At 36.6% G+C, this 16,761-nt stretch overlaps 1 protein-coding gene across 1 annotated transcript in view; it reads right to left on the bottom strand.

Annotated features, from left to right (window-relative positions):
* Positions 1 to 5,748: 5,748 nt before the first annotated feature.
* LOC138151258 (complement component receptor 1-like protein) overlaps positions 5,749 to 16,761 on the bottom strand; it is a 44,136-nt gene continuing 33,123 nt past the window's right edge. The window contains exons 18-20 of the mRNA XM_069074773.1: positions 12,874 to 12,899; positions 12,075 to 12,150; positions 5,749 to 5,851 (exon numbers count right to left, since the gene is read on the bottom strand). Of these exons, the coding sequence (XP_068930874.1) occupies positions 5,758 to 5,851; positions 12,075 to 12,150; positions 12,874 to 12,899 (196 nt within the window). The 3' untranslated portion in view covers positions 5,749 to 5,757. The remainder of the gene's footprint in view (positions 5,852 to 12,074; positions 12,151 to 12,873; positions 12,900 to 16,761) is intronic.

Here is a 16,761-nt window from a genome sequence, read left to right as displayed (position 1 = left end):
TGTTTATATATACACACATGCATAAATATAATATCCATACACACCCATCCACACAACCACAAACTCACCAACACCCACACACATACTGCATAACTACTTACATACACACAAATATCCATACACATAAATACATATACAGTCAGTTCTGCTATAACATAATATACATGTTAACAAAAATCACTACATGATGCAAAACCATGCAACAAAACCCACAGAGTTTATGCAAAAAAATGGAGTTAGGTTAATGACACTCTAGGTTAACTGCCATGAGTGACACATAGATAAAAGAGGAACCTAATAAAAAAAAAAGGCAACACAGTTTTATACATGTTAAATGGTTAAGAAATTTATTTCAGTCATTTTTTTCAGTTGTGACTGACTTTTTGTGACCTCATCTGGGGTTTTCTGGGCAGAGATCCTGGAGTGGTTTGCCATTTCCTCATCCAGCTCATTTTATAGGTGAGTAAACTGAAACAAGCAGAGTCAAGTGAGTTGCTCAGGGTCACACAGCTAGTAAGTGGTTGAGGATCGATTTAAACTCATGAAGATGAGCCTTCCTGACTCCAAGCCCAGTGCTCTATTTACTGTATCACCTAGTTGCCCATGAAGAAATATATAAACACTGTAATAAATGGTGGCAATGTACAATGGCCTCTGACTGCTGTCCAGCTGCTGAGGGGTCATGCAAAGTATGGGTTGAGGAAGTTGAGACACCATGTGTGAAAAGCTGGCCTGATCTCAGTGGGCAGCATCTCAGAGGCCATCACTCTTTTCTGATAAGAATACATACTTAGGTAGAATGAAATCCAGAGCTAAGTGGGTCTAGAGAACCACTGTCCTAATGATAACCATTTGCTCTCAGTGTCTAGGGAATCAGTAGCATCACTACTTACTTGTCTTAAGAGTCTGGACAAGGATCTTGTTTCTTTAATAAATAGCTCTAGCAACTACATATGGTAAGAGAATTTCCAATCTACTCTCCCTCAGAGATTTTTTAAAATATCAAACGGGTCTTGATGAGTATTGGGTAAAGTGTCTCACGGCCAGAATGAATGATGTGGATCTACAGATGTCATGAAGTGAGAGGTACTGATCAGAGGAAGAAGAGATGAGTACTAGTTATTGATAACCCCCTACTGTAGGCCACTGAGGCAGATATGTCAAAGAATCAGACTCTCAGATTCCAAAGGGATCTCAAAGGTTACTTAATCCAACCTAAATGCCCCTACTCCCCACTATCTCTTGAGGTCAGTCAGTCAATAAACATTTGTGAAGTGTCTACTATGTGCCAGTCACTGCTAAGAGTTGGGGATACAAATAGAAATATGATAGTCCCTGTCCTCAAGGGGCCCATTGCTCTTTGGCACAGCTCTAATTATTAGGAAGCTTTTCCCTACATTGAGCTTAAATCTTTTCTTCTTCAAGTGACACCAGTTGTTCCTAGTTCTACCCTCTAGGGCTAAGCTGGACAAGTTCACATCACTACACTTCAAATATATTCAGATATTTGTTCTTTCCTTCCACTAAAAATCTTTCCTCCAGGCACAATATTCCCAGTTCCTTCCCCTGATTTTCATATGACACGGAGTCCTCAAGATTTTGGTTACAGTTACAGTCACACTCTAACTTGTCAGTGTCTTTTCAAAAATGCAATGGCCAGACATAAATACAATATTCAAAATGTGTTTTAAATAGAACAGGGTTTTAGCAGGACTACTATTGCTTTTCCATTTCTGGACACTTAAAAAAACAGCTCTAGCTTGCAGGACTTTTTTGATTGCCACATTACACTGTTGATTCAATAAAGCTTGTGGCCCACTCAGACCCCCCAGATCCTGTCAACCTAGCATTAATAACAGAGAGGTAGAATGTTTTCTTAAGACATGTATCAGGAAAGCCCTGGAGACTTGTTAAACTTGATGACTATCTGCTTGAAGAAAATGTATGAAAATAAGTAAAAGGAATAGACGATGTGTTAGGGATATATATGCGTAGATCAGTGGAAAGTTTGTGTAGGAAGTATTAGGAGATCAAGTTGTAGTTTCAGAATGAATTAGTGGGGCTATGTTGAGGTTTTCTTCTTTTAAAGCAGAGGTTCCCAAACTTATTTGGGCTACTGCCCCTTTTCAAAAAAAAAAACTCAGCACCCCCTGGAAACCCACTTTCTTTAACCCTTTAATAGTTAATTTTTTTAATTTGCATCATTTCAAAAGAACATAAAAATTAAAAAATATGCCTCTTACATTTAATAATTTATTGTAAATTTGTGTGGGTTTTTCTTGCATTGAAATTCTTATGATGCAATATTGAGTTATGTAATCATATAGTATCATATTGTAAACAAGTCATTACACACACATATTCTGGCCAATTCATTCTGGACTTCCTGGCGATGCATGACCAAGGCTCGCCTGCCAATACTTGCTTGTTAGGACTTTTGGTGGACTTGACCAGTGACCGGTTATAACTTGCATTTTGTGTGTTTATTTGGAAAATAATGTAATCACTATGACTTTAATTCTGTTACACAACAGATTAAATGTGTATGAGTGGTTTTTAAAAATTTTCTTATCTTCTTTCCTTATGCTTTCACCACCCTCTTATTTTTATTCAATACCCCTCCCCTCAATTCCACCTGACGCTACTACTGCCCCCCCCCCAACCAGATTGTCCCAGCACTCCCCAGAAGGTGGTTTCACCCACTTTGGGAATTTGTGTAATAAAGGGATGGAGAACATCTGTATAAATATCTATTTTTTCCATATTGGCTCAAGATAACATCTCTGATTCCTGGAAAACAGCTTTAGCAACATAACCAAATGTCAAATGCCTCCTAGGTCCTGGAGCTCTCATTTTTCTTCAGACCAGTAAACAATCAGCCACTGTTCTCTGTCCCCTTCTCATCTGGCAGCATTGACTGGGCAACATAATGAAAGGCCAACATGGCCAGGCCAGTTCTGGGTCTGACCCACCTGGATAACAACCTTGCTGATGGTTCAACTATGAATAGGGTTGCAAAGGACCTTAAGTCAGTCTATATTCCTGTGCTCTGGTATGGATAGAGTTCAGGGTTATTAGGCAGAAATTGAAAAGGGCAAGACTTAACTCTACTGATAAGTCACACTTCTAAGGAACATGATCATATGGAAATGACAGGGTTGCATAGATCATTCATTCATTCACCAAGTAATTATTTACTAAATGCGAAGCACTGTGGAAATGTAAAGGTGAATAAAATAAAATAATCTCTAAACTTAAATCTGGTGTCTCTGGAGCAGTTTTGGAGGAATAATCCACATAGGTCAGTGTTATTAATAGCAAAATGGCTAGGCAGAACCAGGAGCGTAGGTGTCCGTGGGTGGGTTGCTGACTCACAGACATGCTCAACTTCTGCTCTTCTAAGTGAGATAAGAGCCTGTTGGCATATGGGGAGGGCTGATCCAGTGGGACATAGTGACTTCTGGAAGCATGGTTCTGTAAGCTTTCTGGTGTTGCCCCTACTTTAGCTCACTTTTTCTTTCTTTCTTCTTAAAAACATTGTCTCTGTTTTATTGTGTCCTTATTTATTTTGTTAAATATTTAACAATTACACTTTGATCAAGTGTAGCCAACATTTTCTAAGATTCTGACAACATATTTGTTGTATAGACCAGCATGGGGATATTCTTAATAAATTGCATTCAGAATTACATTCAGAAAGATTTTTTTATTTACTGTTAGGAAAATAATTATGATGGTAAATTTCACTTTCTAAAGGAATCCCTAAACCCATTAGTATCACACACAATTGATAGGATTTCCTGGTAAAAATACCTTCCCTATGTAGTTTCACTTCTTGGTTGATACATTGAGAATTTTAAGTAAAGAGAAACTTTCATGTTAAACACAATCCATATTGGCTTGCCAAATTTTCTATAGAAATAATTTTTATTTGTTAGTTCACAGATTTAACACTTTTTAAAAATGAAGAAACTACAACTTTTGAAATACAAATAAAGGAGTATCAAAAGTTTCAATATTTTCCCTCTCAAATTCCTCTCACTGGTGGTCAAGACATCTCCCTTAATAATTTTATTAACTTATTTCATGACATCACTTTCATGAATCACAGGGTCATAGGGAAACCCAAGGCAGATACTGAACTAACTTTAACCTGAGAATAAAAGGAAAATGCTATCTTTATAACTGAAAAAGAAACTGTATTAAACAGCTTTTGATTTTTTTTAAAGAAAAACTTCCAAATGAGCAAAGCCAAGTATATTTAGAAAAAAAGTTTTCAGGGGAGGCTAGGTGGCAGATGAGTAGAGCACTGGCCCTGGAGTCATGAGGACCTGGGTTTGGATCCGGCCTCAGACACTTGACACAAAAAACAAGCCATGTGACCTTGGGCAAGTCACTTAATCCCAATTGCCCTCCCTTCCCCCCTTCAAAAAGCAAAAAAAAAAGTTTTCACCATCTTTCTTTAAATAATTAAAACCATGTCTGAAGTTCAGTGTGCAAATAGCAACAAAGAGAATGGCTGGATTGAAAGAAGGTAGTCTGAATTTAGTTAGCCCAATTTTTTTTTAAGGAAACTTCTAGTAAAGGTTGATATGAAATATTTGTAAGCTTCATCAGAAGTTTGCAAGTGTTTATAGCTGCATCCTGGCAAGACGGCAGGCATGAAGATACTTCTTAAAATTACTGGAAGGAGAACAGCAATGGAATTCAGTTTCCACCATCATAAGGCAGCCTTGCTTTGTTCCACCTGACAGTTCAAGTTCTGATAAAAGTTGCATCTCCATAAAGTTTCTAAGACTTTGATGTCCTGTGGGTATGCTTTTCTTAAGAAGGGCGTTTTTTTTTTTCAAATTAAGGTTAAATCTGAATTCCAAGATCACTCTTCAGTTTCACAGCATTCAATGGCAACTGAAATAACAGATTTCACTTTCAAGTGTTAGAACAAATAGCAATTATACTGTACAAACATAAATGCAGACAACTGTGGCACTCTATTCATAAGTGATTAGTGGCATCATTTAAACATAATGACTATGATGTTTACATTCTGAGTTACTTAGCCTTTTTAAAAAAACTGTTTCATTAGAAAGAAAAATCTGAAATTTTGGCATCAGAACCTCCTTCAAGCTCACCCCCTTTTTTAAAATTAAGATGCTCAATTGTCTGTATGCACAAATTATGGATATACCTTTATTTATGGAGGAAATACATATAAAAATGGCACATGAATAACATACTGGTTAGATATTTCAAATGTTGTTAAAGTTCTAGATATAATAAAACTTGTAGTGATCTTTTTTATACAACAAAAAATTATTTTGTAAAGAAAACAATACATAATCCTCACTAACATCTTGGTCTGGTAAGTTGCATTATTTTGAGGCAAGGTATTTTCTAATATTTTACCTTCCTTTTAACCTACCAGTGAAATGAGGATAATACTTGTATTATCTACCCAAAAGCTATGAGGAAAGCATCTTGTAACCCATAAAGCATTATATAAATGTGAATAAAGAATGTGAACTAAATAAACAAGGTGATACTCAGGCATATGAAGCAAGTAGTTAGTAAAAGCTATAAATTTTGAAAATTTGAAATAAATTGCCATTAAATTTAGGTTTTTTTAAGCATGTTTAATTCATACAGTGAGAATATTTGAAGTGGTAACCATTAATATATCTAGTTCAGAGCATGTTTATTATCAATAAAAGTTGATAAAAATATTCAAAATTGATTAGATACCTGTTAGTCTTCTGTTTAACCTGCAGAGCTGTAAGCATCACTATTATAAGCTTCTTGTGTCTCTAAATGGATAGCTACTTCTTTACAATTTTCATTAGTATAATAATTGCTAAACAGAAGAAAAATGAGAAAAAATTTCATTAAAGTTTTAGTTTTGAAAGGGGGCTAAAATTACTAAACTATTTTTAATATTTGGCTATATTCCTTCTTTAAAAATTTTAAAGTCAACTAAAAACCACACTCAGAAAATCAGGAAATTGCTTGCCCAGCTGATTTTGTTATTTTCTCAATAGATTGTGTAAAATTCACTTGGAAAGAACTTAACAGTTAAAATCATGCAAAAGATACAATGTAGGAAGGCCTAAAGAGCTTATAAGACCAAGTTCTGTTTTTCAAAGCAAAAGATTTTACCATACTATTACCACGATTTTAACATATTCCAAAAGGCCATAAAATGAATGTAATAGTGCAGATGGCAATTTTGCACAAGTTCATCTTTCTTTCTTTTCTTCCTTCCTGCTACCTTTTTTAAAAACTATCTTTTAAAATTAGAGACTTTAAAATTTATTTGTATCTAAGAAGTATACCCAATTAAAAAAAACACAACTATTTCCTTTCAAAGCTGTAGAATAGATTTCTCTAAATTGAACAATGTTATAAAATTAGGGATGGGTTTCCATAGAAAAAAGTTGGCTCAAAACAAGCCTCAAACTCTCATTTCAAAAACAAAAACACTTTTCTACATTATAGTGTATGTGTGCGTTTGTGTGTACACATACATATATATTCTTTTATATTTATCTATTCCCTCAAATATTTAGGTTCAAGAGGTTTACATATCTGTCCTACTCCAATGACTCATTGTAGCATGGAGGTTTCCCTTTGTTCTCTAAGACTATGACCAGGATTAGAAGAGAAGATTCGAGAAGATGGAGGTGTAGGTCAGAAAATTTCAAGCTCTCCAGATTTCCCCCACAAACAAGACAAAATAGCACCGCAGGGCGAATGTGGAGTGGTAAAAATAAACCAGAGCTGGGGCAGAACAGTGGTCCTTCTGAGACAAGATCTGAGATTTGGTCCCTGTGAGGACCAAATAACCAAATAAACACCTCCAAAGAAACAGAGGATAAACAAGTATAGTACAGTCTTATATAAATACATATGATTGTAGATGTGTATGAATATAGAATTTATGTATATGTATGTGAGTGTATGTATATGTATATATGTGTGTGTGTATCTAGATATATATCTATATCTCTATGTACCTGAGCTTAATCATAGCCTTCTTGGGGGAAGGGAAGAGGAAGGGTGAAAAAAAAAGAGCAAAGTAAAAAGTTCACAGCAGAGAACAAAGGAAAACCAACAAGAAAGTAAAGAAAAAATGGACAGCTTTGAACACAAAGTGTAGTATTTTATAGGCTTTCTTGAAAGGGAAATTTATTGCTTTATATTTTGAATCCTCTCATGTTCTGCTGTGCACTATGCAATGCTTTAATTTCTTTCTTATTGTGTATTTGTTTCTCTATTCTTTTCTTATTTTGCATTTAAGTTTAAAATAAAAAAAATTTAAATAAATAAAGTGAGGATGTGGGGGGGGGGGAGGAAAAAAAAGACTATGCCAGCAGAACGTCAACTGTAGACGGTACTGACAAGATGGAAAGACTTTGAGTTTGGCCCTGGTGCCTTCAACAAGAATAGAGATATTTGGAAGAGGTATGGGGAGGGGATGAGTGGGAGAAGGTGAATGATAATGAATATAGTTTTGGATATGTTGAGTTTCAGATGTCTCTGGGATATCCAGTTTGTAGTGAGTGTGTGTGTGTGTGTGTGAGAGAGAGAGAGAGAGTGTGTGAAAATGTGTGTGTGTGTGTGTGTGTGTGTGTGTGTGATGTTCATAAACCCAAGGAAGAAAACCAGGTTACCAAGAGTGTAGAAGGAGTAAAGAAGAGGGTCAAGGACAGAATCAGAAGGAACATTCACAGTTTGGGGGGATGATATGGATGATGAGCCTGTATCTGAGGAGACAAAGACTTGATGATCACTCAAATGATCAATCAAACAGTGTAGATTTATGTAATAAATATATAATAGATGTTACTACAAAGATAGAACAAAAACAGCATAGGAAAGAAAAGAAAAAGTAAAAAGAAACCAAGCTTGTTCAATATCAAAACTTAAATGGATTTGGACAGCAAATGGGAAAACCACAAAACAGATAAACTAAGTCAGATTTAAAAAAATATAAAGAAATAGCATTAATGACTGTGCAGTATGACTAATATAGGAAACTTAAATGAAGGCAAGAAAGAGATACTATATATCAGCGAATAAGCCCAAAAAGAGTTGTTATAACATATTAGTCAAAATATCACAACCAAAGATTTTTCACAGAGTTCTTTTGGAAAAGCAAATAAAGGAAACTGACAAGTTAGTTTTATCCTGTTTCCAAAGAGCAGCAAAAAAAAAAAAAAATCCCATGGTGCCTTGGTGATCATATATTGCACATTTATTTCTAAAAAGACAGTTCAGTCAAAGATTTAAAGATTACCCAGAAGGTTCCCAATCATATCATGATAATGTTCTTCAAACGTAATTCAACACGAAACATGGCTAACACCAAAACATTTTTCATTGTCCTTCCTTGTGTCCAGCTTTTCATTGAGGCCACCAAGTGTCAAAGTAAATGCTGATTAAATTTGAAAGGTCTTGTTGAGTTCTTTGTAGAATTTCTCTACTTCATCCTCAGTGAAAGACTTTTGGCAAAAGTAAACTATAATTAATTTAATAATAATCTTTTTGCACTGTGGTGTAATATAAGATAACATGTTTCCCATCAAATTACGTTTGTTTTTGCCTTTGGATACATGATAAAATCAATTCCATTAGTTCACTTATTTAAAAGTCTCATCAATGAAAATCTGTGAGCCAGTCTTCCATTTAATTGCAACTTCGTTTTTTGTTTTCTGGTTTCGCTTCTGAAGACTGATACGGTTTGGTTCCTCTCATGATGTGTCTTCTTGCTGTTCACTAGATCTCATATTAAGAATACAAACTGGTAGGAAGATGTTTATAGCCAGTGTGAAAATTGTGATTCTTAGTGCACTTTAATGCCACCCCTGCAGAAGCCTAAGGGGCTGCATTGGATTTTGTGTTTTTCTTTGTTTCCTAGGCTGCCATGACCAGAGAATTCATTGGCACTTGCTCAGCCTCCTGGTGATGATTTTCTCCAAACTTAACTAGGACAGTTTTCAGAAATTGGTATATTGAAGAGGGAAAAGAAAGTAACCATGAGGAGATTTAATTTTTCAGAGTAAAAAAAGGATTAAAAATGACAATCATCAAAATATAAAAATAACATCAGCTGAACATGGAATACTAAAAGATGGAGTTGAAGTCATATATAAGATTAATACATAAATATAAAAAAGATCTTTGATTTTGTCAGTGTGTATTCTCCCTATACCAACACAGTCCATCTCTGACTTAAGAATTCAGCCATAGGAAGTTGCATGAAACATAAGCTAAAGTGATATGTGCAGAATTGTAAACTGGTGTCAGAGGTGGGATCTGAACTTAGATATTTCTGCTTACCAGCCCAGCACTTTATCCACTATTCCTACACAAGGCTGGTTTTTGTCTAGGCCTATGACTTCACTGATGTCTCCCAGGAAGATAACTTCCACAATTTCATACTAGCAATTGTTCTGGAAATACAGTAGTCTGAGAACATTGCCTGGGACATCAAGAGGTTAAGTGAGTAGCCTAGGTTTACTCAGTGTATGTCAAAAACCAATTTGAAGCACTTTGCTGCTGCATAAGATCAATATGCAATGTAACTAAATAATAATTCATAATTAATACATTCTTAATACTGTTAGAAAAATTGCACCATATAGGAAAATTATAATTGTATCTTATACCACATACACTAAGCTGGCAATCTCCAGTGGCTTCTTATGATACTAAAGATCCATTTAAGGCTCCTCTGCCACTTCAGTGCTCATAGCCATTATCCTTTCCATGGCTTGAGTCCAGGTACACTGGCCTCTTCTGCAGTCACTGTTGGGTATGCCAGGAATGCCGTCCCTCTTCCCCTCTGCCTCTGAGAACCTACTGCCTCTTTGTACTTAAATGTTCTGTCTCCCAGCTGTTCACATTTGACACAGCACCTAGCATATAGTAAATGATTTAAAAAGCTTGTTGATGGACCTTTATGTCTTTTGTATATATTTATGTGCATGACAAACATATCAGAAAAAGTTAAACAGATTGGTATGTTAGAGAGATATGTACTAGACGGCCACAAAAATGACAAATAGAAAACCTTTGCAGGAATACGAATAGTCTCTATAAAGAATAATGTGAACAGAAAGCTAGATGCACTGCACATGCACTAGGTATAACTAAGGGGAAATACAGATGGCACTAACATTTGTAGACATAATTTATTTTTACTGTAATGTTAAGTATGTACAAAATAAAAGATATAATTTTGTATCCTCTTAGAAATTATAAAAAAGGGATATAAAGAAACAGCCATTTGAAGAACAGTGAGCTTCATCTTTTGCAAAACTGAAATTAATCAGTCAATAAGCATTTATTAAGTACTAAGCTAGGCACAGGGGATACAAATTCAAAAAAAGAAATTCCCTATCTTCAGAGAGATTCTATCACAGTAAAACACATCACACAAATACAAAGTTAAAAGAAAAACAAAATAAATATAAAGCAGCTCTGAGAGGGAGGGCACCAGCAGTGGGAAGAGAGGATCACAAGAGGTTTCCTGTAGAGGGTGGCACTTGAGCTAAGTTTGAAGGAAGAGACTCCACTCCATTTCACCTCTGATTCCTACCCTCTTATTACACAGTGATGACACTAGCTTAAACCTTTTCCACCTGCATCCTGGACCGCTGTAATAACTTGCTAATTGGCCTCCAGGGCTCTAACTCCTCTCCTCCATTCTCATCCCAGATGTTAAAGTGATGTTCTTCAAGTCCAGGTGCGACATGGTACTCTTTTGCTGAGTAAAACTCTCATGGCTCCCTACTTCTAAGATCAAATACTCTTCTCTTTGTTATCTATAGTTCCTGGCAGTCTGGCTTCAGCCAGCTTTTCCAGTCTGATCACAGTCCTCCCCTTCACCTTCCTCTCTTTCAGTTCATCTGAACTGGTCTTCTGGCTGTTCCTCACACAGAACATCACATTTCCTGGTGCTGCAACTTTGCACAGCCAAACTGAAGGTGGACTGGTGGACCTTTCACTGAAACTATGAACCTGGGTTATCTGGTACGTTCAGCAGTAATCCCAAAGTCCAGACGAGGTGGGATTAAATTTTTTCTTTAATAGTACTTTATTTCACCCCCACCAATTACACATAAATATAGTTTTCAACATTCATTTTTGTAAAGTTTTGAATTCCAATTTTTCTCTCTCCCTCTCCTCTCCCCTCCCCAAGACAGTGAGCAATCGGATATAGGTTATACATGTACATTAATATTAAACACATTTCCACATTAGTCATGTTATGAAAAAAGGATGAGAACAGAAGGGAAAAACCATGAGAAAGAAAAAAAAACAAAAGTGAAAATAATATGCTTTTATCTATACTCAGACTCCATAGTTCTTTCTCTGGATGTGGTTAGCATTTTCGACCACAAGTCTTCTGGAATTGCATTGGATCATTTTATTGCTGAGAAGAGCTAAGTATATCATAGATAATCATTGCACAATCATTGCATAATGTTGCTGTTACTGTGCACAATGTTCTCCTGGTTCTGCTCACTTCACTCAGCATCAGTTCATATAAATCTTTCCAGGTTTTCCTGAGATCTGCCTGCTCATCATTTCTTATAGCACAATAGTATTCTATTACATTCATGTGCCACAACTTACTCAATTATTCTCGAATTGATGGGCATTCCCTCACTTTCCAATTCTTTGCCACCACCAAAAGAACTACTGTAAATATCTTTGTATATGTGGGTCGTTTCCCCTTTTTTTATGATCTCTTTGGGATACAGAGAAGAGGTAGGATTTTGAAGGAAAAGACAATGAATTCTGTTTTGGATAAAGCAAGTTTGAGATGCGCATGAGCAACACCCATTTTGAAATAACCTAAATGATTCTATCGCCCAATATCCTTATCTACATGATAAATTTTTTTTCCTCAGAAATTCTCCCATGTTCATATGAAACTGGTATGTTTCCCTTTGTACCTTAGTCATCAATAAGCTAAGTATTTATTCTAAACATTTCTCTTATCAATTTAGCTTCTCATAAATAGCACATGTAGTATTATATATTTTGTAACACAATATAATTGAACTCACCCTTCTTTGTGTTTTGATATTATTGCCAACGTGAGACCAACAAATAGAATAAGAAGTATTGCACCCAAAACAATGCCTAGGCAGAAAAGTAGGAACATTAAATAACAGGAAAAATGTGATCAACAGGTTTCTTAACTTTTATCTTATGACTATTAGCAATTCCTTTTCAGTCACAGTTGAATTCTTTCATTTTAACATTTATCAATTTATTAACAGATGGTATTAATACACACCCTGCACAGGGTTCAAGATTAAACCTTGAATGCAAAAAAAAAAATCTACATATCACACATATTCAGTCAAATGGCTAAAGTTAAGAGATATCCACTTGTGGTGGGAACACACAAGTACAAATAACTCTGTAACCTACTATCTTGTCTCAACAGCAACATTCTAGTCAAATAATTAGAGCTAGACTGGGAATTACTTTCAGTCTTTTTTTCCCCCTCTCCTCATAATACATAAATGAATGCATTTTGTACTAACAAGTCTTCTATTTTTTTTTTTTTAGCCACAGGCTGCTTCAAGTAGACTATTATCAGTTAGACAGAATCATCTAACAGGACTACATTAACATAAAACAAATTTTTCCAACATCAAAATTCAGGGCTTTCTTTGGAGTTTTTCGTCAGGTGTACAAATATTTGAATTGTAACTCTAAAAAAAGTATTAATTTTATATATTGGCTAAAAATTACAAACTGATATTTAGGTAGAAAAAAGGCAACTGGATTGATCCCAGATACTGACTCAAAAAAGTCACTATTACTTTTCTAAAGTTAATTGTTGTTAAAACTTACCACTGAGAACAACAGGACCATGGGAGCTTAGACGGTGAGAAAAATTCACTGAAAAAAATGAAAATATCAGTTTGAGTTAATACAACGGGGCAGTTAGGTGGCACAGTGAATAGAGCACCGGCCTTGGAGTCAGGAGGATCTGAGTTCAAATGTGGCCTCAGACACTTAACCCTTACTAACTGTGTGACCTTGGGCAAGTCACTTAACCCCAATTGCCCTGTCTTCCCCCTCCAAAAAAGCAAAATAAATAAATAAATAAAAGAGTTAATACAACCTCAGATTAGATTCTTACAATGTCATCATTAAATTAATGTAAGAACTTTCAGAAAGATTTGACAAAGTCATTTTAACATATGTATTTGGTCATATGATTTTTTAAAACATTATTCAAAAATATCATGACAAGAAAACTCTAATAGGGAAATAGCCAAATGCAGTATATGTTCATCTTGCTATTTGGGGAATATCATTTTTAGCCATATATCATGTAGACAAAATCATGAACCAGAGATTTAGAGCTGGAAGAGACCTCAAAGGTCAAGTCCAATCTCCCACAGATGAGGAGATTGAGGCTAAGGTTACTTACCGAAGATTACACAGTGAGTGACAAAGGCAGAATTTGAACCTGTGTCCTCTGACATTGTATTATGTTGTATCACACTGGTTCCTAATTAAACTGATTTATGTAATTATCTGGACAATAATACTTTTTAAAGAAGAAATGAAGCGGGGGGGGAGGAGACAGTATCAATACAGATTTTGAAATACAAAGTTTTGCATTGCAAAGTCTTCTTGGGATAGACAATATTTTCTGCCTTCCTAACATTCTTTTATGTCAATTGAGAGACGCTTCTCTACAGTTAGATAACAAGTACTTTTTAACCACTTACTGTGTGCTAAGGACTAGGATACAAAGAAAGGAAAAGACAGCCTTGGCCTCAAGGAGCTTACAGTCTACTGAGGGAGTTAGCAGGAGGATAACTAAGCTCATGCAAGATGCATAAAGAATAGAGGAAGGGGGGCAGAGCTAAGATGGTGGAGTAAAAGGAGGAACTTACTTGAACTCTTCCCCAGTTACCTCAAATACCTGTAAAAATGACTCTAAACAAATTTTAGAGCTACAGAACCCACAAAAAGACAGTGCAATACGTCTCCAGCTGAGGATAGCCTGGCAAACCAACAGGAGGGGTCTATAGTACTGGGCTGGGAGCAGAGCACAGTCCTGCATGGTTCTTGCTGGCACAGACTGCAGAGGATCAAATCACTGCCAGCTGTGGCAGTTTCCAGACTTCTCAACCCATAAATGCCAAAAAGAAAGTAAAAGGTTAGTGGGGGAACTTGTTACAGGAATGCAAATTTTTAAGATTTTCCCTGCCCCTGGAGCCTGTGGTGGGAGGCTTGTTTTTCAAGAACGCCCACACCTTGGTGCTTTGTGAATGGGCAGTGGATCAAGAGGGTTGTGACATTCTTTGACCCAGGAGAAGGCTATATATACCCTGATGTGAGGCTTTGTTTGGGGGCTCACTTTGAGAAGTGTTCTGTGATTTGACCAGATGAGACTCTGGGCAGCTGCTGAGAGCGCCCCCCCCCCCCCCCCCCCGGCTTTGAAAACCCAGATGTTGGTGCTTCCCTCTCCGGTAACTGACTAGGTATAGATGTAATGGTTGGACAGTTGGAGGCCTGTCTGCTTGATCTGTTTGTTTCTCTGTCTTATAACTTCTGCTTGTAACCTGTCTGTATACTCTGAAGTTCAGGGTGCTGACTTTTTCCCCTGAACTAGCTGTAACTATATGTTTGATTGATTAAAGTAAGATTGTTAACTCATTTTGAGTTGCTTTCCTTTAGAAAAGCAGATCTAAGAACCTGTGTTGGCAGCCACGCTGGGGATGCTGGGGCGCTTGCTGCTACAGAACTCTGTGGAAACTGGGTGACAGAAGAGCTCAGTCTGGCCCTGGGCTTGGCCCCTGCCCCCAGGGTGGTGGAGGTGGTGGTGGCTGCTGATGCCGCCAGGGAGGCTGCTTCTGGAGCTCCAGGCATATAAATCATGGGGTGACAAAGTGGCTGGCCAGAGGGCAATTGCAGGAATCTCTTTGCTGGAACTAAGGCAGGATTCTTTTGCTTTGCCTTGCTGGGATCTGGGTCACAGTCTTGGGTGGCAGTCCTGGGATGAGGAGCGCTGGTGTGGCAGAGTTTGTTGAGGCTATGGAGAGGTAGTCCTCCTCACAGTTCTGAGGCAGGTGCCTAGAAGCTCTGACAACAACTGTGCAAAACCCCAGAAATTTGGGACACAACACTCTCCACTCTGGAAGCAGAGTTCTATCATGGCAAAAAGCTCAAAAGTCAATTATTTGATTGACAAGATGAGCAAAAAGAAGAAGTGAAATGAAACTATAGAGTCTTTTTTTTCTGGGGACAAAGAGGATCAAAACATAGAACCAGAAGAAGATAACAAAGTCAAAACTCCTGTGTCAAAAGCCTTGGAGAAAAATATGAATTGGTCAGAGGCCATGGAGGCACTCAAGAAGGATTTTGAAAATCAAATAAGAGAAGTAGAGGAAAATTTGGGAAGAGAATGTTGTAAGAAAATCATGAAAAACAGGCCAATAGCTAGCTAAAGGAGACCCCCCCCCAAATACTGAAGAAAATAACACCTTAAAAATAGACTAACTCAAATGGCAAAAGAAGCCCAAAAAAACCAATGAGGAGAAGAATGCCTTAAAAAAGCAGAACTGACCAGATGGAAAAGGAACTTCAAAGGCTCACTGAAAAAAATAATTCCTTCAAAATTAGATTGGAGCAATTAGAAGCTAATGATTTTATGAGAAATCAAGAAATTATAAAACAGATCCAAAAGAATGAAAAAAAAATAGAAGGCAATATGAAATATCTCATTGGAAAAACCACTGACCTGGAAAACAGATGCAGGAGAGATCATTTAAAAATTATTGGACTACCTTAAAGCCATGATCAAGAAAAGAGCCTAGACATCATCTTTCAAGAAATTATCGAGGAAAACTGCCCTGATATTCTAGAACCAGAGGGTAAAAGAGAAATTGAAAGAATTCACCAATCGCCTGTTGAAAAGGATCCCCAAAAGAAAGCTGCTAGGAATATTATAGTCAAATTCCAGAATTCCTAGGTCAAGGAGTAATATGAGCAGTGAGGAGGAAAGAGTTTGAGTATTGTGGAAACACAATCAGGATAACACAAAATCTAGCAGCTTCTACATTAAAGGATCGAAGGGCTTGGATATGATATTTTGGAGGTCAAAGGAGCTAGGACTAAAATCAAGAATCACCTACCCAGCAAAACTGAATACAATACTTCAAAGGAAAATATAGACATTCAATGAAATAAGAGGACTTTTAAGCATTCTTGATGAAAAGACCAGAGCTGAACAGAAAATCTGATTTTCAAATACAAGAATCAAGAGAAGCATAAAAAGGTAAACAGGAAAGAGAAATCATAAGGATATTATTAAAGTTGAATTGTTCACATTCCTACATGTAAAGATGATATTTGTAACTCATGAGACTTTTCTCAGTATGAGGATAGTTGAAGGGAATATTTGTATATATACATATATGTATGTATAGGTGGGTGTATATGTGTATAAATGTGTGTGTAGGTGTGTATATGTGTGTACATGTATACATAGAGGGCACAGGGTGAGTTGAATATGAAGGGATGATATATAAAAAACAAAATTAAGAAGTGAGAGATGAATATATTGGGAGAAGGAGAAAGGGAGAGATAGAAAAGGGTAAATTAGCTCACATAAAAGAGGCAAGAGAACGGTATTACATTGGAGGGGAAGAGCAGGGGGGTGAAAGGGAATGAGTGTAAGGGTTATGGGATTTAAAGATCTTCCATGCCCCGTTGGACTTG

Source organism: Petaurus breviceps, unplaced genomic scaffold (assembly GCF_028583685.1).
Source record: "Petaurus breviceps papuanus isolate PSGF00001 unplaced genomic scaffold, PetGlider_PUasm1.0 90895, whole genome shotgun sequence".
Taxonomy (NCBI): domain Eukaryota; kingdom Metazoa; phylum Chordata; class Mammalia; order Diprotodontia; family Petauridae; genus Petaurus; species Petaurus breviceps.
Note: the sequence above shows the minus strand (reverse complement) of the source record. Positions and strands in the feature narration are given on the sequence as shown.